Here is a 21,872-nt window from a genome sequence, read left to right on the forward strand (position 1 = left end):
GCTGTGCAACTTTAATTAATTGCGCCGACCTGAGCTCCCTATGGTCTAGATCTAAAGTAGTGGTGAATCTTGACTGTTTTGGCTTTCTTTCTTTCTTCTCTCTTTTCTTTTCTTCTTTTTCTTTTTTTTTTTTTTTTTTTTTTTTTTTTTTTTTTTTTTTTGAACTACACCATTGAAACCCAAAATAACAACAACAAAAAGATCTCGACCACAACTTAACAAAAAGATCTCATCCACAACTTTAGATCCAGACCATAGGCAGCTCAATGTTACGCATTAATTGCACAATATTGAAGCAAAATCCCTTTTTTATGTTGTATTCCCCTGGCCAGTTTGTGTGACGTTTTAAGGTAATGCATCCTATGTGGTATACATACAACAGAGGTTTTCCCGGTTTGAACCTTCAATAGTCGTATATGTTTTTCATTTATAGATAGATATCTAGTTTTCTCCTTCATCGAAAAGGAATAAAAATGGAGCATGGATGCATTCATTGCAGAGCTCAACCGATCAAACATATGACAATCCATCGCCCCTATCCTAAATAGTCCAGCCCGGTTTATGCCTTACTAGAAGGCATCGCCTGGTAAACTCTTTAGCTCGGAAGGCCTTGTTAGACTCTTTAGCTCGGAAGACCCAGTCTTCACAATGCATAACAATAAGGCCAAACTCCGCTCCTTACCTGGAAGAGTCCCAAGTCTTCGACCTTATGCCCTTTACTACAGAGATGAAAGCTTTGAACCGAAAAAAATAGAAAAGAATATGAACTAGAAAAATCAACAATGCCTGGGTGAGATCAAGAAAAGCCTAGGTAATAATCCATGCCCAAGATGTTCCATTTGTTTGGAAACAGTGAATGCATGCTCAAAATAACAAAATCACACAAATACAAACAACCAAATTGATTGAAGGAAGGAATTAATAGATCTAGAGATAAACTTAAAATAACCTTAAGAGAAATGACGAGAAAAGTTAATTTGGAAGCTACAAATTCATGTAGCCAACCCCATTTAATTGGAAGAAATCTTCTTGTTGTTGCTGTTGTAGTCCGTCGTAAAAATGCAAAACCCAACCCAATAAAAGAACTATCGCCAGTCCAGATTTCATTTCTCCAGCAGTGCCTCGAATATTTGAACCGTAGTCATTGCACAAAGTGACAGTCAACACAAATTTTGAGCTTACATAGGTGCCAGCTTACCAGACCCCAAAGCACCACTTCTATGACATAACGTGGGTCTGAAAATTCAATGGTGTGCAAAATGTTGGGATTAGAGAGGATTGCTTCTGAAATGTATAATTAGAGATGAATCAGTGGAACGATTCAATCCTCCCACTCAAGTTCGTAAGTCCCACACAATGACGGAAGAAATTGAGGATGGAAAGAGGATATACTTTACAGTGCTGAACATAACCAAAAAAAAACTAACACTACAGGTTTCTGTACATTCTATTAGATGGTCAAGCAGGATTTGTTGAGATCGCTACATCTTGCCCTTCAAAGAGGATTGGGTACCATTTTGCATTTACAAGGCCGATGACCACCCATAAGAAGATATGGATCAGGCCAGATAGTTGTATATCTGAGGATTACTTTTGTCCCGCTCGAGGTATTCCCTGTCAATGAGACTTTCTATCCTCTTCTTCAAATCTGCTGGCTTTATTGGAAACTTGAGCTGGTTTAACCAAAATAATGGGTCGGCACATTCCCAGATGTTAAAGACTCCAAAAATGGATATAAATATCAAACTAAAAGACTAGATGAACAAAATGTGGAATAGAAGGAAGCTGGGTCTGAATGATGGTTACCTGCTGGAAGAGCTCAGTTATCAAGAGGGTGTGGCTCAGCACCTTCCTTGTCTTCATTATTCGGACAATAGCTGCATCAACCTGCCAATAGTCCATCGTTCACCGAGGTATTGCCAATTAAGTAGTCCATTAATCCCGATTGCAACTACGCTAGGTCTACATAACAGAGTCTGAACAAGACCAAATTTGGTATTACCTGATATTGCCGGTCCTGGAAGACTCTTTCCGTAGTACTTGTATTCTCCTCCACTGTCTCTTTCATCTGAATCGCATTAACCTGCATATTCAAGGTGGTGTTAGGATCCAATTTTACACATTCAATCTCCACCATCTAGTACCATTTCCACCGACTACTAGAAGATTTACCTTTATGCGGTAGAGTGGGGCACTGAATTCTTCATTGAACACAAATATGTCATTATCCTCCACATCTCTCCCTTTGGGGATCTGTGAACACCAACAGAGCCTTCAGTATATATGAACAAATGGCTAGCAGAACTTTTTCTTCTTTTTTTTCCCTTCCCCTTTAAATCAAAAGGCTAGCAAAACTCTATCAAGATGAAATGAACAACCTTTTGAAGTACACGAACTTTTCCACATGCAAGCGACTGCAGGGTTCTCCTAAGCTCTTTATCCTCAATACCTGTTGAATCCTTAATGTCTTGAAGGCTAAGCTTGTGGGTATCATTAAACAGCATCAGAACAACAGTCTGGTGCCAAACCCATGCAAAACAATAAAGCAACATTAATTTCAAAATAAGAGAGAGAATCTAAAGTGATTTAGTAGGAAAAGCACCAGCATAGGAGGGAATTCAACACTACCTGAAATAGTGACACTGCCAATTCCTTTTTACCTTTCGGGAACTCTGCCTTCAGTACACAATGGCCTAGTGAATTTTGCCACATTAAGCGCCTCCCACTGTACTTGCTCAAGTAGAACTCCTTGAATATGTCCTGAGGCACAAAGAAGATAATTGAGGATATGGGCATTATATACCCAAAAAAATATACAATCAATTTATTTGGAAGAATGGAAAGCAGGAATCCTGCATCAGAACTCAACTTCTCCTAACCTGATAAACATTTAGCTCATGTGGAAGCCGAACATCCATTGGCGGATATGTTGGCCAATACCTGCATTTGTTCAAATAAATACCATATTACTATGCCTAGAGAAATCAACATCATGGAACTCTGGGTAAAAGTGAATAACTATTTAATTTAAAACTTTCAAGACCCACCCTGTTGTCAAGACATGGACACTCAGTTCGATTCCCGTCGGGAGTTTTGTCCTTGCCTGGGATGATTGTTTGAAGGACTCATTTATTTCTTTTGACAATTCAATGTCCTGCAAAAGCATTGGCAATACACCACAGTTGACATGCATCAAAAATAGGAACAGGCTACATCATTGGCAAAAGAAACCTTATTTCAGGATCAACCTAGAACAAGCTAAAAACATGCTATACAATTTCACAGCTACTTAGGACTACTATCATGGTGACCATCATTTTTTTTGTGGGGATAAAATCATCATGATCATCGTCCTTATTATTATGGTACGCAATATCGCCGAAATTCAGCGAAATATCACCGAATTTCGGTGGTTTTGGTTCGCAAGACCAAACCACGAACTGGCGCTAAATATTGCCGAAAATAGCGATATTTTCAGCGATATAAGTGAGAGTTCGCCGAATTTCGGCTAATTATCTCACTCAATTTTTTATATTTTCTCTCTCCTCTCCAAACCTCCCCCAGAGCTTCTCTCTCCTAGTTCTTGGCATTTTTGCCATATTTCCGTTCGATCTTTGACATAAAACTCTCACTTCATAATTGTCAGGTATAGCATTGTTCGCGGCGATCAAGCGATATTTCACACAAATCTGGGTGTTTTGTGGAGTTTTTCATCTAAGAGGTACCTATTGTTCTCTAAACTTTTTTTTTTTTTTTTTTTTGAAAATCCATGCTGCAATGTTGTTGGGTGGGTATGAAATATAGTAGGCTGACCTACAAACTCATGGAGTTGGAATTTTTTTTTCGCTAAGTAATTTATTTATTTATTTTCAAGCATCAAAAATTGTATTTTTCTAAATTGCAAATGCTTACTTTTTGCATGCTATGTGTTATATCATGATTGAAAAAATATATGTGGATCTCCATGGGCTAGTCTACAGATTCACGGAGTCTGAATGTTTTTTACCCAATAAATAATTATTTTATTTTTTAAAATTTATTAAAATATTAATATAAAATATAAATAATTATGAAAAAAAAAGAGAAAAATTAGAAACAAATAAGGGAAATGATTTTGAAAATTAGAGAAAATTATGGAATACCTATATAATTATTTTCAAGTGTTGCGTGTGGTTTCATTGTCGGTTTTGATATGATAGCCTTTTCTTTTGTCGAAAAAAATTTAAATATTGTTTAAAATATTATGTTGGTACTGTTTAATTGTTTATGCAATCATTTTCATTGCAACAATTATCATGTCTAGCAGTGGGAGAGGAGCAGGTTCACAGGGAGTATAGCAGGGCCGGGGACAAGGACAGCCACAACCATAGGGAGCTGCAACGACGGGGAGGGTTGATCCTACATGGCAATATTGTGTTACTATTGATGGCAACAAGAGTAACACAAAATGCAACTTCTGTGGTAAGGAGTTGAACTCAGGTGACATAAACAGGTTTAAGGCTCACATCACTGGCAGTTCAAAAGATGTGACCACATGCACTGAGGTGAATGCTGATACAGTGAAGGTAGTTAGAGAGATGGAGAAAGAAAAGGGGAAGAAGAAACAAGAGAACAGGAGGTTGAATAATGCACCGGACGAGGCGGTGTGGGCACCATCATCTTATAGAGTTGGTTCAGATTCTGATCGAGATGTTGATCCCGTTGGTATCAAAGAGCAGGAGGAGAGGGACATTAGACCGGCGATGGCTAAGAGCAGGGAGATGCAATACCAGGAGGAGGAGGAGACGGTCAGAGCTAGATTTACAAGAGTTGGCCCCTCTAAGCCTGTAAGAGCTAGAGCATCTGGATCTAGAGACAGGGGTGGTATACGTGGTGAGTTCAGCCAATCACAGAGTCTGAGGATCACTTCTACGGGGACCACGTGACTATCCACAGAAGAGGGATCCTATCCTAGAGCAGGATCCTGATATTTTCAGAAAGAAGGGGGCCAAGCAGTCCAAGATTACAAGTGCATGGAAAGGGATGGCTAAGAAAGTTAAGAAGGCAATGTCAAAGTGGATGTACTATAGTTTGGTTCTAGCAAACACACCACAGGGTCCTTATTACAGGAATATGATTGACACTATTGTAGATGCAGGTCCTGGATATGCTGGTCCCACCCCTAAAGAGGTGATGACCACCTTACTGATTAAGGAGAAGGAGTTACAGCAGTACATCAATGGTTTGAGACAGATGTGGGGGTCATATGGATGCACCATTATGTGTGAGGGATGGACCGGTCCGACAAGAAAGTCTATCATTAACTTTATGGTGTATTGTGATAGGACCCTTTTTTTTAAATCTGTGGATGCTACTGGGCAAACAAAAGACCACAGGTATATACTTGGACTCCTGCAGGATGTTATTAATGATATTGGGAAGAATAATGTGGTGCAAATTGTCACCGACAATGGCTCCAACTTCAAGAAGGCAGGTGAGGTACTAATGAATACACCTGGATATAATCTATATTGGTCACCCTGCGCAGCTCATTGTCGACCTCATGTTAAAGGATATCAGTAAGATCAATATTATCCAGAGCACAGTGGAGAGGGCCAAGCAAGTAATTAATTTCATCTATAATCATACTGCTGCTTTGGATATAATGAGGCAAGCATGCGAGGGTGAGCTAGTGCAACCCAGTCCTACGAGATTCGCCACAAATTTCGTTGCCCTCAGCAATATTCAAGAACGAAAGGCGGGCCTGAGGTCCATGTTTGCATCAGAGGAGTGGTTCTCATGGGTTGGATCAAAGTAAGTATTTTTTTTCTCTCTACTATTTGATTTAACAAGTTTATAACTTCTTATACATTTATACTATGAATATCTAGTATGTAGTATTTATTACTAACTTAATGTGTTTGTGATAATTTCAGTACATGTAGTGGGCGCACCACACATACGACAATCTCGTCTGATGAGTTTTGGAGGAATGTGAAAATTGTGTTGGAGACTTAGATCCTATAATCAAGGTCTTGCGTATGGTTGGTTCCTCCCTGAGGGGGGCCACTATGCCCCACATTGATGCAGCCCTTGAACGAATGAAGATAGCAATCCAAAGGGCTAATCCTAGAGGCTGCACCGTTTACCTGAATATTAAGCACGCTAGATGGACCGCTCATCTAATGCATCCGATGCATAGGGGGGGTAAGTAATTAGGGTTATTAATTTGTAACTTACAGTAGATATTAAATCTCTAACTATGAGTTTGTGAATTGTGCAGCCTATTATCTCAATCCCAAATATCAATACAGTGAAAATTTGGGGTTGCGGTCAGACCTGCTCAATTTCTTCATGCAGGTTATCTCGAAGTTGGAGCCAAACCCAGTGGTCCAGTCAAATTGCCACATGGAGGTTAGAGCTTAGAACTTTCTTTTTATTTGTGAAAGAATTTAGCTAACCATCAATACAAATTATTACAGATCAAAATGTTTAGGGATGCACTGGGGGCCTTTGGTTCAGATGTTGCTCTACATAACCGACAAAATTATGATCCAGGTTAGATGCATGATTACTATTATTATTACATTTTACATATAAGTATATAATCAAGGTTTAAAGTATCGGTATCGAGTATCGTATCGGTCAAGTGATTTTAAGAGACGTATCGTCCTGTATCGTGTATTGTATCGCTCTGGCTAATGCATTTTAGTGTAATTCAATGGAGAGACGTATCGAGATGTATCGTATCGGTTGGGTCAAATATAGATACGTATCGGCTAGTATCGTATGGTATCGTGGGATACTTTAAACCTTGTATATAATTATATAAGTAGGATTTTTTGTTAAACATTAAAGTATTAACTTAATTTATTTGTGATAATGCAGCTGAGTGGTGAGTTCTATATGGGGGTGATGCAGAGAACTTCCGAAGAGTGGCAGTGAAGATCCTCTCTCAGACTTGCTCTGCCTCTAGGTGCGAGAAGAACGGGAGTACATTTGGCATGATTCACTCCAAAAGGAGAAACAGGTTGGGAAGTCAACGCCTGAATGACCTTGTGCATTGCCACTACAACATGAGGTTGATGTTAAGAGCATGCCAGGTTAAATGGTAACCATGAGATGGACAAGGACATCCAACTGGATGATATCTTCGAGGTCACTGCAGATGAGCAGCATCCCCTCACTGATTGGTTGTTGGATAGGGGTGAGCCAGTGTTAGACCACCCTGGAGGTAGGCCAGACGTAGTCATTGCTCAAGCTGCGGGAGTTGATGTAGAAGAGTATATGGCATCTCGAGAGGGGCAAGTACATGTACAGGCGGCTGCTGCCACTACGGATAAGGATTGGATGGTGGAGCCTGGCACGCATGAGGATGATCCAAATGACTCCCTTGTTCCCAGTCCCAGTTAGACTCGGAGGGATGATGATGATGATGACAATGGTTTTGGTGGTGGTGGTGAAGGAGTACATGAGCGATTACATGTTCCATTATCAGAGACACAACATCCCCCGAGAGATACACTGGAGAAACTCAATGAACGCATGCCACCCAGGATGATGATCATGGTGGTGAGCTTTATCGTCGTCGTCTTACGAGCTACACTCAACCAAGGAGGGGGGAGGGTCATGGGGGAGCAGCAGCACATGCATAGGTATGGGCCGTATGGCTATGGTTATAGTGATGATACTCGATCGTATGGCTTATACGGCTATTTCGATCCAACGGATAGGTTGTCGGGAGCGATGGGGTCCATAAGCTTGGAGGAGTTTGTAGGCTCCACATCTGTTTATGGTTATGGTGTCCTTTCCGCTTATAGACACAATGATACATACCCATCTTCTAGGAGTTCGCACTACCATGGGTATAATAATGGATCTTCCATAAGGCTGGGTTCCGAGGATGGCAACTCATCTACTTATGGGGGTTATGATGGTTGGGGTCATCATCATCAGTGTCCCGCTTATGCCTCCATTTGGCTCGAAAACGACTGCTATGTTGGAGACAGCATACCAATATCCTTTCAATCATACGATGCCAATTGAAGAGCTTCGTTCACGTTACCCCCTGATGGGAGTAGTTTTCCAACCATAGATGATGCTAATTACAGAGCTCTGGTTTCTTTGTACGTCAACAACCATCAGCATGAGATGACATGGAGTAACTTCAAAAAAATAATGGAGCGTAAACTTGAAGTTGTAGCCTTTGGGCCTTGTACCACATTATCACATAACACATAGCTGACGGATCCATCGAGGCATAGTACTTGGTATTGAGTATTGACAGGTAATTAGTTGTATTACTTGTATTTGCATACTAGTATAGTAGTATTTTTTTAATAATGTTTATCACTCTATTGTCATTGTGCATATTTATGTTAGTTTAATTGTTTAAAATAATGTTATATTCCAGTTTTACTCGTATACAATCCAGTATGTGCTGATTGAGAACACCAATTTGGGTGAGTTTTTAGGCAAAACCAGCCATTTCACAGTGTTTATTGGCATCTAATTAGGGTAGACACCAAGTTTCAGTCCAAAATGACCGAAAATACCTCCAGAAATGGGGGCGAAATCTGCCAAAACATGGGATATCACTTGGTTCGCTATCCAGCGAACCGGCGAAACCTAGCGAACTTTCGCACCATGATTATTATTATACTACCACTCCATGTTAGCATTAATACAAGTATGCCTTTTTAATTTAATAATAAAGCGATATATTAGATAACCCGACTGCTAGAATCATGAGAACAACAAGAAAAAGAAGTAGAATAATTTATAGATGATGAAAATTAATGGGATCTAATCGTTCACGGAGCAAAAGTCGTGCCTATCAATCCCAAAGAAAATACCACCTAGAATTTCCATAGGATGGCCAATGCAATGAGGTTCAAAAACCTGGCACAGATCACTTATGACGGGCCCATCCAATTGTAAACAACTCAAATAATGAAGCTGATTGCAGAACTGTAACCAACCAATGATTTGATCCGTTGATAAGGTATCTATGATGGGGTAGGATCACAGTGATCCTACAGCCAAGGTAATAGTTGATAGTAGCAGCAGTGTGAGTGTCGTGTCTGGGGGATTTGTACAATGGGCTATTCTTAACACTGAGAAGCATCCCCAACACTTTAGAGTCCCTCATTAACAGTGATAGCTTGGAAGTGTCACAGAGGTGTCTTGTATCCATCAGCCTCCATCCCTACTCTGAAGAGGTCTGATGTGATGTAGTGATGGAAACCCAATTTTAGGGCTAGGATTCCTACGAGGATTTCCCAAAAATTAAGGGGTTCCCAAGATAATCTTATTTTGAACCAGTAAAATAAGTATCAAATCTGGAAAGGATGGATAATATTGTTAAATATAGTGGGATGGACAAGGAGATCAGTTTGGGATCTAAATGGGGAGGGTTTGGGCAAGATAATCTTCTTTTTTCTGTTTTCAGACTTGCTGCAAGTGAGTAGAGAAGAGAGAGGGGGCCAAAGGAAAAGAAAGGGGGACGAGGGTGCTGTAGTGTAAGGGAGAGCAAGGGGAGGGTTGCAAAGGGTTGCAGGGGTGGGAGAAGGGTTTTAGGGAGTCATAGAGGGCTGGGAGGGTGCTGCCTGTGGTGCGGCAGCAGGGAAAGGGGGTTTCCAGTTTGTGCTGGAAGGAGAACAGGGCGGGGAGGGTTTTGGGAAATTTCCGAGTGTTTCTTGAATCTAAAACAGCAGGGAAGGGGAAGAAGAGAAGAAGTAGGACTGGGATCGGGGAATTAGAGGATGCTTGCTGGAACTTCTTGCTGGATCTCAGGGGTGGCTTGGCTGAAACAAGAGAGCTAGATAACTATGAGGTCCTACCCAATAGGACTCTACCACACCCTTGTTGGCTGCAATTCTTTAATAAATTTATTAGTCCAGACTTGACCAAATTACATAGAAAGAATAGATTTATTTATAGCCTACTAAACAACTCCATCCTAAGCGGGTCTTCTTTATAGATTAGATCCCTTACCAACTAATCTCAACAACCAAAGAAAGACTTAACTATCTAACAGAATGTCCTTGAAAATAGAATAGAATCCCCCTAAGACAAATACTAGAGGAACTCTTCTTGCAAATAAAGACTTGAAAGAGTCTATCTTTAAAGAAGACTCCTAAGGACTCAAGAACTTACCTTTAACTCAAACTAGATTTCTAACCAACCAAGACTGTTCTGAATATTTTATATATATAAGTAAATAAATAAATAAATAATATATACATATATATACATATACATACATACACTGTCAAGGCGGCAAAGTGACCAAAGAGTTGGGGCTTTGCCTAGGCGATTAGGCAACAAAGCGCCGCCTAAGCGGCAATAAGACGACCAAAGCGGTTGGGTCAAATTTTTTCAATAAGACTAGTTTTAAGCTGATAAATTTCTATCATAAGCTAAACAAACATTCAAGAATATCAATTATCCAAAAAAAAACAAGCATTCAAGAATCAAAATTATGAAAGATTACTCAAAAAGCATAAGTTCATCTTATCAAGCATCATAACATATGACTATAACCGATATCAAATTATAAGTATGAAAATGAAAGTAGTAATTTTACAAGTTTACTTACCTCTATGATAGTGTGATGCCAAATAAGTGCCTTATCCATTTAATGATTCATTAATTCTCGATTTCGAAATGACTAACTATTAAGTTTGTAAACGGCGTTTTAGAATAAAATTTGATTTTTAAAAAAATAAGAAAAAGTATTATTATGTACAAAATGTCAAAAAGGCAACCGTTTTGGCGTCTAGGTGGCTATAAGGTGCATACGGCGACATAGTGGTAGCAATTAGATGAAAAAGCAGCAAAAAAAACTGCATGTTAATAAAGCGGTTCAAAACAAGGTGATTGAAAAACCGCCTTGCCTCCTAGGCGGACACTTTGACAACCATGATGGGGAAAGGATCTTTAATGGTATACAATGATAGAATAAAATGAAAAACTACAAATTGTTCAAGGCCAATGAGCAATTCTGAGATGAAGAATGCTCCGCTAGAATGGCCTCCTCGAATGCTGAGAACAATCATCTATTTATAGATAAAGTTAGCATTGCACAGTACTTTGCAATTATTCAAGTAATGGGGTCCACGCACATGGTGGGCAATTATTCATGTAATGGTGGCACTGTAGATGAATAGTGTTTTGTGTCCATTGGTTTGAATATTCTTCTAGAATCTCACCAGGGCATTCCACATGTCAGAGACACTGTTTTCTCCATTGGTTTGGTTCAAATTGGTTAACCCAATTTAATTGAGTAGGGTTTTGGCTGGATTGGTTTAACTCAATTTTGCCAAACCGGGTTTTGGCTGGACCATTCTTAACTCAGAATGATGAACAAGGTTGTCTCTTTACTGATAGGACTTAACAGACTATTCAATGTTGGAATAGTAACAGTAACCCACATCTAAACCTCGGTAATAGGGTGCCGATATTGACGTCATGACTTATGTGCCATTCTTTGACGTTGTCATGGCTAACGATTACCCATCTTCAAGTCCTAGGTACTAGATTATTATTGTTTATGCATTTGATTTCTTGCCACGTCGACCACGGCCTCGTTTGTTTGTGACATGAGTAAAGGGAGTGGATGCAACAAATTCTTTGAGGAGATCGTCATCCTCATATTGGTCCTGGGCATGTTGACCAATGTGGCAATGGTACAACATGGAGTCAGAGATAGATTGTTTGTAATCTTTGTCATCGTTGTCGTCATCATCTTTGAGGGCGGCAATTTGAGCTCCCAGTTGGGCTAGTTTAGCGAGCAATTTTACTTTTTTGTTACTTGTAAAAGCTTAAGATATTGTTGGAATTGGTTCCAATCCTGTAAGAGAATTGATTTAGGGCTGGGATAGCACACTTGGAGATGTCACACGAATCCCACCATTTGATATGATATGCTCGAGCAAGACAAGGTATTGTCCATTCATTTTCCAGGGCTTCCTTGTTCAAGGCATTTGTTTGTTCAAAGAGGATATAATCCTAATATATTATCCATGCCAGCTGGCAATTGATATAGAACCTGAACAGGTTTGGTTGGGTTGGAATTGGTGTAGTATGTTGGCAAAACACTGGTAATGCTTCTGCTATATTGTTCAGAAGAAATGATTCATGAAGTCCCATTGTTGACCACCACATACTAACCAGTATGGGAATGTATTGTCATGGGGGAATTTATGATCAATGCAAAACAACCATGAGTGACGATCATTTAATTCTGGAAGAAGAATGCATGCATCCATGCATCAATATAATCCAGATAATGGTAACATTTGGGCTGGTAATTTTTATTTGAGAACTATGTAAAACGGAGAGGGGCAAGTTCTCCAAACTTCAGAGTCAAGACTTTTAAGGATAATGATGGTAGTGTGGGTCACCAAAGAAGGATCATTTCTATCCATTGTTTGCTTCCAAATGACACATCCAGTGTCAACTAGGATGTATTCATAGAACGCCCTGTATTTTTTAATGCTTGGTTGAGTAAAAATCCCAACCTAAAGTAATTTGCGAGCAATAGCTGTGGGATCAGTATTGCTTAGGTTGGCCCAAAAGGGTTCAATAGGCAAGATTGATTGCAAAAAAGGTCTTGTGATGTATTGACTCTTTCCAGATAATTGGTTGAACTTGGATTGGGACCTAGCAGTCATCTTTTTATGGGTTTGGATTGTTTCTGGTACCACTTTTTGGGTGGTGGTTTTAGATATTGATGTGGAGCTGGCACCAGTTACGACATAAGAGTATTGGGGGGTAAAGGCTACAACGGCCTAAGAATTGATCTGGGATTTGGCTGTGGCTATGGCTGACACTAATTGTTTTCCATAAGAGGTTTTGGATTTGGTAGGAGGTACCTTGGGTGGCGCCCTACTTAAGTGAATGGAATCCTGGAAGAGGGTTGAGAACATTGGGTTAGATTGTTAGGGTATATTTGAGTAAGATAATGGTGCATCCCGTTGTGCAAAGGATTGTTGAAAACCCAAAATCAATTGATAAGAATCCTGTTTTGATAAGAAAACAATGGATAGTAATTGTTTTGAATTTGATTGATTGTAGAAATTGCAAGACATTTTAATCGGTTAATTTTATTGGTTTGAGATTTTTCTAAAAATTCAAAGAAAATTTCTTTTTCTTGAATAATGGCAGTTATTCCTTCATCAGTGACAGTAGAGGATTTAATCATTTCTAGAAAGGGTTGCCCTAAGATAATATTGGTAACAATATCTTTGACAAGGATAAAAGACTTGTCTTAGATTGACTTGGTTATTACAAATGTGAATATTTGAAAATTTGTAATTGACATCGAGGCTTTGTCAATTGGCTCCATAGTTGTCATGGCGACGAGGCGATACGAGGTGGTTTAGGCTAGTTGAGGCGATGACTCCAAGGCGCTTTTAAGGCGGTTGAGGCATTTTAAGTGAAATTTTTAGTGTACATCTCATTCACTCAAATCCATTATAAATCTATCATATCTTATATAATAAAAAAATTAATATTACCCTACCTCAAGTCATCCAACATACTACAAACCACACATAGTAGGTCCTAAATAAAAAATCGCGGGAAGAAACCAAGAGAAGAAGTCGCCTGTCGCTGGCCACTGCTTGCTTCGGAGTGTTGTCGCGGGAATCGAAAAGAAGAAGAGAGGAAAAGCGAAAGAGATTAGGATTAGAGTGAGAGTGTGAGACTCAAGTCAAGAACTTATTCTCTTTCAATTTTGTTATTTTTTATTTTTTTTATTTTGATCCCATGTAGCGTCATTATAAATATGCATATAGGTTCAATAAATAGATACTTTACAATCGGAATCTAATAAGTAATTCAATATATGCCTTCAATTTGGTATCTTTCATGTGATCTAAAAAAGAAAAAAAATCTATATGCCTAAAAATAAGGCGACGCCAATTTGAGGCGCTCCGAAGGCACCTGGACGCCGAGGTGACGATTAGGCAACGATTAGGCGACGCCTTAACAACTATGATTGGCTCTAGAGAGTCGGTGGGTGGTTTTTTCATAATATTGGGTCGAAACAAGGCCTTCTTTGGTGCAATTCAAGGCTGCTCTAGTATCAACCAAGTCCATTGTTGTGATTTTGAAAGATTGGTTAATAACTAGATTGATTTGGACATGCATTTTTCGGTAATGTATCTGATTGATTAGTTGAGTAAATTCTGGATTAGGTGTGATGGGATTGGTAATTTGTTCAAAAAAAGTAATATCTTGATTAGATGTACTGGGGAGTTGCCTTTTAATAAGGATTAATTCTTGTCTAATTTGTTAGACTTCTCTTTTAAGATCACAAGTCATTGTTTCTAGTGTTTGGATTTTTTTAATCTTAGATTGATTGTTGAGGAGGTTTAGACCTAGAGGGTTTAAACCTATTGTAAATATTGTTGATACCATTATTGGTTTGTTTTGTGGGAATTGATTTGGGAACTAAAGATGTTTTAGCTTGTTCAAGGTATTGGTTTTATAGTTATGGGTCTGTAATTTGATCAACAAAATCAAGAAAGAAATTAGGAATAGTTTCATTTCGGCTCAGGTAGATACTATTGTTCGAACACTCACATAATCCTAAGTTTTCCCAAGGACATGTGAATAGGATCCTCTCTGAGTCATCAGAGAGGCTACTTAATTTTGTATTTATGTTGTTAATTTCGTGTTATGAATCAGATGAACTATCTGTTTCAAAATAATTGGAGAACAGTATTTCTGGTTTGTTCATCATCTATAACAAGATTAATACATTGGGCTACAAGACAATATTTTGCCAAGTGTCCAAATTTGTTGCATTTGAAACATTTGCCTTTGAAGGAGCGATTTTGTTTGTTTCTTCGATTTTTTAGACCATTCCTCTTTGGTGGGTGTTATATTTTTATTAAAAGTACTTTTCTGGTTGCATATTTGGGATTTGTAGTAGGGTTCGTAAGACTTATACCTATCCTTGAATTTGTCTTTATATCAACTAAATGTTTTGTTGTGCTGCTTTAGATTTGATTGGAGCAAATCCAAAGTGTTCACGGAATCCAAACAGTGGAACTCGAAACAATCCAAACCCATAGCAAGATGACCACCAGGTCCCAATCCAATTCCAACCAATCAACTGGAAAGAGTCAATACATCACAAGACCTTTCTTGGAATCAATCTTGCCCATTGAACCCATTTGGACCAACCCAAGCAATATTGATCCCACAGCTATTGCGCGCAAATTACTTTAGCAAGGTTGGAATTTTTACTCGACCAATCATGAAAAAACGCAGGAATTCTATGAATACATCCTAGTTGACACTAATGTGTCATCTGGAAGCAAACAATGGATAGAAATGATCCTTCTTTGGTGACCCACACTCCCATCATTATCGTTAAAGTCTTGACTCCTGAAGTTTGGGGAACTGCCCATCTCCGTTTTACAAAGTTTTCAAATAAGAATTATCAACCCAAATGGTACAATTATTTGGATTATATTGATGCATGGATGCATGCATTCTTCTTCTAGAATTAAAGGATCGTCACTCATGGTTCTTCTGCTTTGATCATAAATTCCCTCATGACAATACATTCCCATACTGGTTATATATGAAGTGGTCAACAATGGGACTTCATGAATAAATTCTTCCGAACAACATAGCAAAAGCATTCACAGTGTTTTGCTAGCATACTATACCAATTCCAACCCAACTGGACCTCTTCAGGTTCTATGTCAATTGCATGAATATGCATTGGGATTATATCCTCTCTGAACAAACAAATGCCTTGAACAAGGAAGCCCCATATAATGAATGGACAATACCTTGTCTAGCTCGGGCATATCATATCAAATGGTGGGATTCATGTGACATCTCCAAGTGTGCTATCCCAGCCCTAAATCAAGTCTCTTACAAGATTGGAACCAATTCCAACAATATCCTAAGCTTTTAGAAGTAGCAAAAAAGTAAAATTGCTCCTTAAACAAGCCTAACTGGGAGCTTAAATTGCCGCCCTCTAAGATGATGATGATGACAACGACAAAGATTACGAACAATCTATCTCTGACTCCATGTTGTACCATTGCCACATTCGCCAACATGCCCAAGACCAATATGTGGATGAGGACGACAATCTCCTCGAAGAATTTGTTGCATCACTCCCTTTACTTGTGTCACAAACAAACAAGGCTGAGGCCATGGTGGACGTGGCAAGAAATCAGATGCATGAACAACAATAGTCTAGTACCCAGGACTTGAAAATGGGTAATCGTTAGCCATGACAACATCAAAGAATGGCACGTAAGTTGTGACGTCAATATTGGCACCCTATTACCCAGGGTTAGATATGGGTTAATGTTACTATTCCAGCATTGAATAGTCTGATAAGTCCTATCAATAAAAGAACAACCCTGTTCATCATTTTGGGTTAAGAATGGTCCAGCAGAACCCGGTTCGGCCAAATAGGTTTAACCAATCCAACCAAAATCCGACTCAATTAAATTGGGTTAACCAATCTGAACCAAACCAATGAAATGCCTTGGAGAGGTTCTAGAAGAATATTCAAACCAATGGTCATGCTGAAACCGACAAATCTTATAGCCACAAATAAAGATGCTTTTGATCATAATTGATCCTTCAATTCATTGGCTAGAAGATAAAATAACTTTTAGTCACATCAATCTATCAATCCATGGCTAGAAGACAAAGTAACTTTCGGCCACAATAATTCAACCAATGAGGACAAAAGGTGCTTTCAACAATAGTGTTCTGACAAAAAACATTATAGAAGATAAAATAACTTTTAGTCACATCAATCTATCAATCTATGGCTAGAACACAAAGTAACTTTCGGCCACAATAATTCAACCAATGAGGACAAAAGGTGCTTTCAACAATAGTGTTCTGACAAAAAACATTATTCATCTAATATTGGCCACAATAATTCAATCAATGAGGACAAAAAGTGTTGTCGGCAAAAGATGCTTCGACAAAACTATTTATCTACAATGTCGCTATTACATGAATAATCGTCCACGTCCGTGGACCCAATTACTTAAATAATTGCAAAGGCATTGTGCTGTGTTAATTTCATCTATAAATAGATGATCATTCTCAGCATTTGAGGAGGCCATTTCAGTAGAGCATTCTTCATCTTAAAATAGCTCGTTGGCCCTGAACAATATATAGTTTTTCATTTTATTCTATCATTGTACACCATATTCTGAAAATTAAAATCGGCAAATAATTAGGGTTAGGATGGACAGACCAAACTACCCCTATTGGAGGGTTTCCCCAGCCCTAGGTGCACCACTTTGGAGCGGCCATAGGGCCCACTCCAGGGTTTCAGCTAGGTGGTAAATTCTGGCTCACACCATGTAGTCTCTATGAGGTTGTCAAACATTGTACTAAGACCATAGTGATAATGATGTCCATCGTGGATGGGGAAAACACTTGGAAATTTATTCATAAGGGTCAAAAAATTGTCCTTCCCTTAAACCTCCCCAAAGAAATTAAGAAAAAGCAGGCCATTACAACCCACCAAAGGGACTCCAACACCTAACTGCAGCACTTTGTGGTTGCACGCACAAAATCTGAAGGACCAAGTCAAGAAAGCAACTAGGGGATGAACCCTCTCCACCAATCTGGAAGCTCCATCCAAAGTTAGTGCTAGAAGAGACTGATAAGGAAAACAAGTATAAAAGAGTGGAGGACCAAGAGTTGACCCAATGCCTTAATGAAAAGGCCATGACAGCAGGCAAAGGTGCTACAACAGATCACAAGAACAAGATTGAAGCAGCAACACTTGTGGGAGATGTGTCTAAAGAAGTACCTCCCCTACCAGAAGTTCACCATGCCCTTGACTTGAAAGATGAGAAATTGTTGCCCCAAAGTTTTGAAGTGACACCATTAGTGTTACTTGATCTATGTGACATCCATCATGCCTTTGACCTAACTGATCCTGCTCAATCCAAAGAAGAGGTAATCCTTGAAAGTACAACGAGGGAGGCTATATAGGTAGAGGAGATACTTGGAGAAGAAGAGCCCAAGGCAATTAACGCTGACTGGATGCAAGATAAGGATGAAAGAGAGTGCTACCTTACAAGCTATCAAAGCCGTAGAGCATGCAACCCCCCCCCCGGGCACAAACAACAAAAAAGAAACACCTCGACATGAAGAACCACAAGATGGTACTATAGAAGTTCATGACTACGTGACAAAGATGACAGTACCAAAGGAAGCAAGGGGTAAAGAAGTCTCCAGAAGTATGGCAGCTGACTTCGAGCATGAGCTTATTGACTTTGTCCTACCCCCATGGTTCTTCAAAAAGCAGACCCCCAGACTCTTAAGACTTCATTCCTTGCATTCCTACTTTGCCTGAGTTTTGTCTAGGAATGGTACAAGTTGCAACATACATGTTACTCCACCCCCCCCCCCCCCCCGCCGGGAGAAACATCACTACAACAATTCACATTGAAGATCTCCAGAGAATTGATCCAGAATCGCGTGATAAGCACATTCATCAAGAGATGAATGTTTTCAAGGAGAGAATTGATGTGAACCAGATTCAAGGCCTAAATAGGGTAGCTTCCCCAAACTCTACGGTTCTCCAATACCAGTAGAGGTATTTTGGTAATTTTTCACTATTTCGGTTGAGTGACTTGAGTCCCTAGACAAAAATGCCTGCATTTCGGGAAAACAAAATGAAAAACCAAATATTTCAGAAAAGTAACACGTTCCGACCGAAATGATACGAAATTTCAGTCAAGATGACATGAAATTTCATATCGGGCCAAAAAGTTACGCTCACAGTTATAAATTTTAAACATTTCGATTGAAACCTGCATTATTTTGCAAGTTCCGACAATTTCGACTGGCCAACTCAAGTTTCGACCCTAGTTGCCATTTTTTCTCATTTCTCTTGCATTCTACCCCCATTTCACCTCATTTTAGCAACTCCTTTGCATTCCTTCTCAACTCTTGCTCCTCCATTGTTGGATTTTTGAGAATCAAAGGTAAATTAACAAAGTTCTCCATTTTATATTCATCCCTAAAAAAAAAAAAGTTCTCCATTTTTATTTCTGTTTTGTTTATGGCTCAAATCAACTAAATTGCTTTCAACTTAAAGTATGTCTAATCTAGAATGTTGATCTATGAATTTGTGGTGTCAAAAATAATTTTTTGTTCTTCCTAATATTTTTTTATTTTTCTGTTATTAAAAATTATTTTGTAAATTATATATATTGCTAAAAATGTAGATGTATAATTGTATAGTAGATGTATGAGCTTCAAATTAATGTACGTGAGACACCATATTCCTATGATGGTGTTGAATCAAATTTTTTGTTGTTAATTATCTATTTTTACAATATTTAATATATATTTATATAATTTTAAAATTATTAAACTATTAAAAAATACTAAATAATTTATGTTTTAAATTTAAAAACAAGAGTATTAGTGGAAGCATGTATGGAACTTTTTGGAGCTATTGTGGAGCTTTTTAAGATAATTAGTATGTATTTTATATACTTTTATATTATTTATTAAAAAAATACTTATTTATTTTTATTTTATGTTTAAAAATAGGAGATTATTATTAGAAGCATGTATGTAATTTTTGGAGCATATTGTGTAGCTTTTTAAGATACTTAATGTGTATTATCAGACACTCTTTCAAAGATGTCAGACATAGCTTGGCAATATAGGAGGCCACTAACAGCTGATAGGAAAAAGAACGAGTGTAATTCCTACAAGAAATAAATAGAGGAGGTGGGGCCACTAGACTGAAGGTGCATCTAGTGGGGGAAACAAGGGATGTAGTAGGATGCCAAAAGGTGCCCTCAGAGGTCAATAAGGCAATGGCCTCATACTTGGCTGAGGGAAAGCAAAATAGGAAAGAGAAGAGAACAAAGAGGGAGGAGTTCGAGGATACAAGCCTAGATGACCTTCCAAAGCTAGGAGATCAGGATTTTGATCCAGAGGAGCCAAAAGAATATGGATGTGATCCTGGCCCAAAGTCCATACAGATCAGGAGGGCGATGATGATGAGTAAGGAGCACACAAGGGTTGATGATATGAGGAAGCAACAGAGGGTTATGGGGTTGTGGGTCCTTTAGAGAGCCAACAAGTATAAGAGGTACAGGCAGCTCCCAAGTCCCTATGAGGAGGAGTCAGAATGTCAGGCAGGAGGTTCCTATCCCACGGGCCCCAACAAGGGGTGGAGCTTTATCACCACACCCTACAGATCCGGATCTGGAGATTCTTCGCAACGATCTTGCCTTACTTAGGAGGCCTGAGCAAAAGCAGAGAAAGTTAAAGCACTTATGGGGGAGTGTGAAGGAGAAAGTGGGGATGGTTTTTTCCAAATGGACTATATACCATAGAATTCCAGCACATACAACCCAATGGCCTTACTATAGGATATGATTGAGGAGATAGGCAATGCTAGGAGTGGTGTACAGGGGCCCACTCCATATGAGATATATAATGTGTAAGCATAAAGAGGGCTTGAACGAATATATTAATGGATAAGCCCATGTGGGCTTATTATGGAGTGACTATGATGGTTGATGGTTGGACAACAACCACTAGACAATTCATCATCAATTTCATGTTGAATTGTGATAGGAGGACAGTGTTCCTCAAGTCAGTAGATGCATCCAGTGAGAAGAAGGATGCAAAAAACATTTATAAATTATTAAAACAAGTGGTGAACGAGATTAGAGTGGAGAATGTGATCCAAATTGTGACTGATAATGGCTCCAACTACAAGAAAGATGGGTTGAAGATGCAAAGGAACCCTAGGTATCGAAACATGCTTATACTTCTGGTACTAATTTTCATTTTTAAATGCATATACTATATATTTACATTACATGTACACTTTATGACTTTGTATTGATGCGTTGATGAACACATTTAAGCTCTTTTGGACTCCATGTACTGCTCACTGCATTAACTTAATGCTTAAGGACATAGGAAAGGTCAAGCTTGTGAAGAAGACCGTGAATCAAGCCCAAGAAGTTAGCACATTCATTTATAACCACACTTATGCATTAAAGATGATGAGGGACAAGTGTCAAGGTGACTTAGTGAGGCCAAGCATAATTAAACTTGCTATCAATTAGATAGCACTTTAGAGCTTTAAGAGTAGGAAAACAGGCCTTAAGAGCATGTTTGCATTAAAGCAATGGTTAACTAGGAGGGTTCTTCCTCCATAGGAGGAAAGAGAGCACAGTTGACCATACTCGATGACAGTTTCTTGAATAATGTGGGGACAATGGTGAAGATGCTTGAGCATGTGGTGCATGTGTTGAAGATGATAGATCAGCAGAGAAAACCTACTCTACCAAATATATGGGCTGCAGTAGATAGGATGAAGCAACAAGTTGCTCAAGTCTATCCACAAAGCAACAAGAAAATCCTCAACATCATCCAAATTAAATGGGATTTTATGTTGCAGCATCCAATTCATAAGGCTAGTGAGTCGTTACTTGTTAAGTCAAGTAATCAATTTAATTTTCATTATGTTATCACATTATTAAGTATTGACTATTCCCTCTTATTTTTGCTTCTTCTTATACAACATACTATTTAAATACCAAGTACCATTACAAAGACAATATTAGGATAAGGCAAGATTTGATGGATGCCGTCCAAACTGTAGTGGAGAGGTTGGAACCAAATCCATCTAAACAAGCAATCATCCTTATGAAGGTGAGATAGTGATTTGATATTCACAATTCACAGTTTTATAATAAGTTATTGAGTTGATTTAAGTATTAACCAAGTTATTATTTTTTTCTTTATATATTAGACAAAGGCATTTAGGGATGCCACTAGGAGCTTCGATCGTTCTGTGGCCGGATGGAGACGGGAATCCGCCCCTGGGGGTAAGTTAA

The 21,872-nt window shown here is 38.8% G+C and overlaps 1 protein-coding gene across 1 annotated transcript in view; it reads right to left on the reverse strand.

Moving 5' to 3' along the window:
* Window positions 1–1,237: 1,237 nt before the first annotated feature.
* Window positions 1,238–21,872, reverse strand: part of CUL4 (cullin4) — a 33,768-nt gene continuing 13,133 nt past the window's right edge. Inside the window, exons 10-17 of the mRNA XM_089169295.1 lie at window positions 3,048–3,154; window positions 2,880–2,940; window positions 2,629–2,760; window positions 2,379–2,516; window positions 2,173–2,253; window positions 2,003–2,083; window positions 1,807–1,887; window positions 1,238–1,673 (exon numbers count right to left, since the gene is read on the reverse strand). Of these exons, the coding sequence (XP_089025421.1) occupies window positions 1,560–1,673; window positions 1,807–1,887; window positions 2,003–2,083; window positions 2,173–2,253; window positions 2,379–2,516; window positions 2,629–2,760; window positions 2,880–2,940; window positions 3,048–3,154 (795 nt within the window). The 3' untranslated portion in view covers window positions 1,238–1,559. The remainder of the gene's footprint in view (window positions 1,674–1,806; window positions 1,888–2,002; window positions 2,084–2,172; window positions 2,254–2,378; window positions 2,517–2,628; window positions 2,761–2,879; window positions 2,941–3,047; window positions 3,155–21,872) is intronic.

The sequence above is a fragment of the Hakea prostrata genome, chromosome 9, assembly GCF_041222555.1.
Source record: "Hakea prostrata isolate BN-2017 chromosome 9, UWA_Hpros_2, whole genome shotgun sequence".
Lineage (NCBI taxonomy): Eukaryota > Viridiplantae > Streptophyta > Magnoliopsida > Proteales > Proteaceae > Hakea > Hakea prostrata.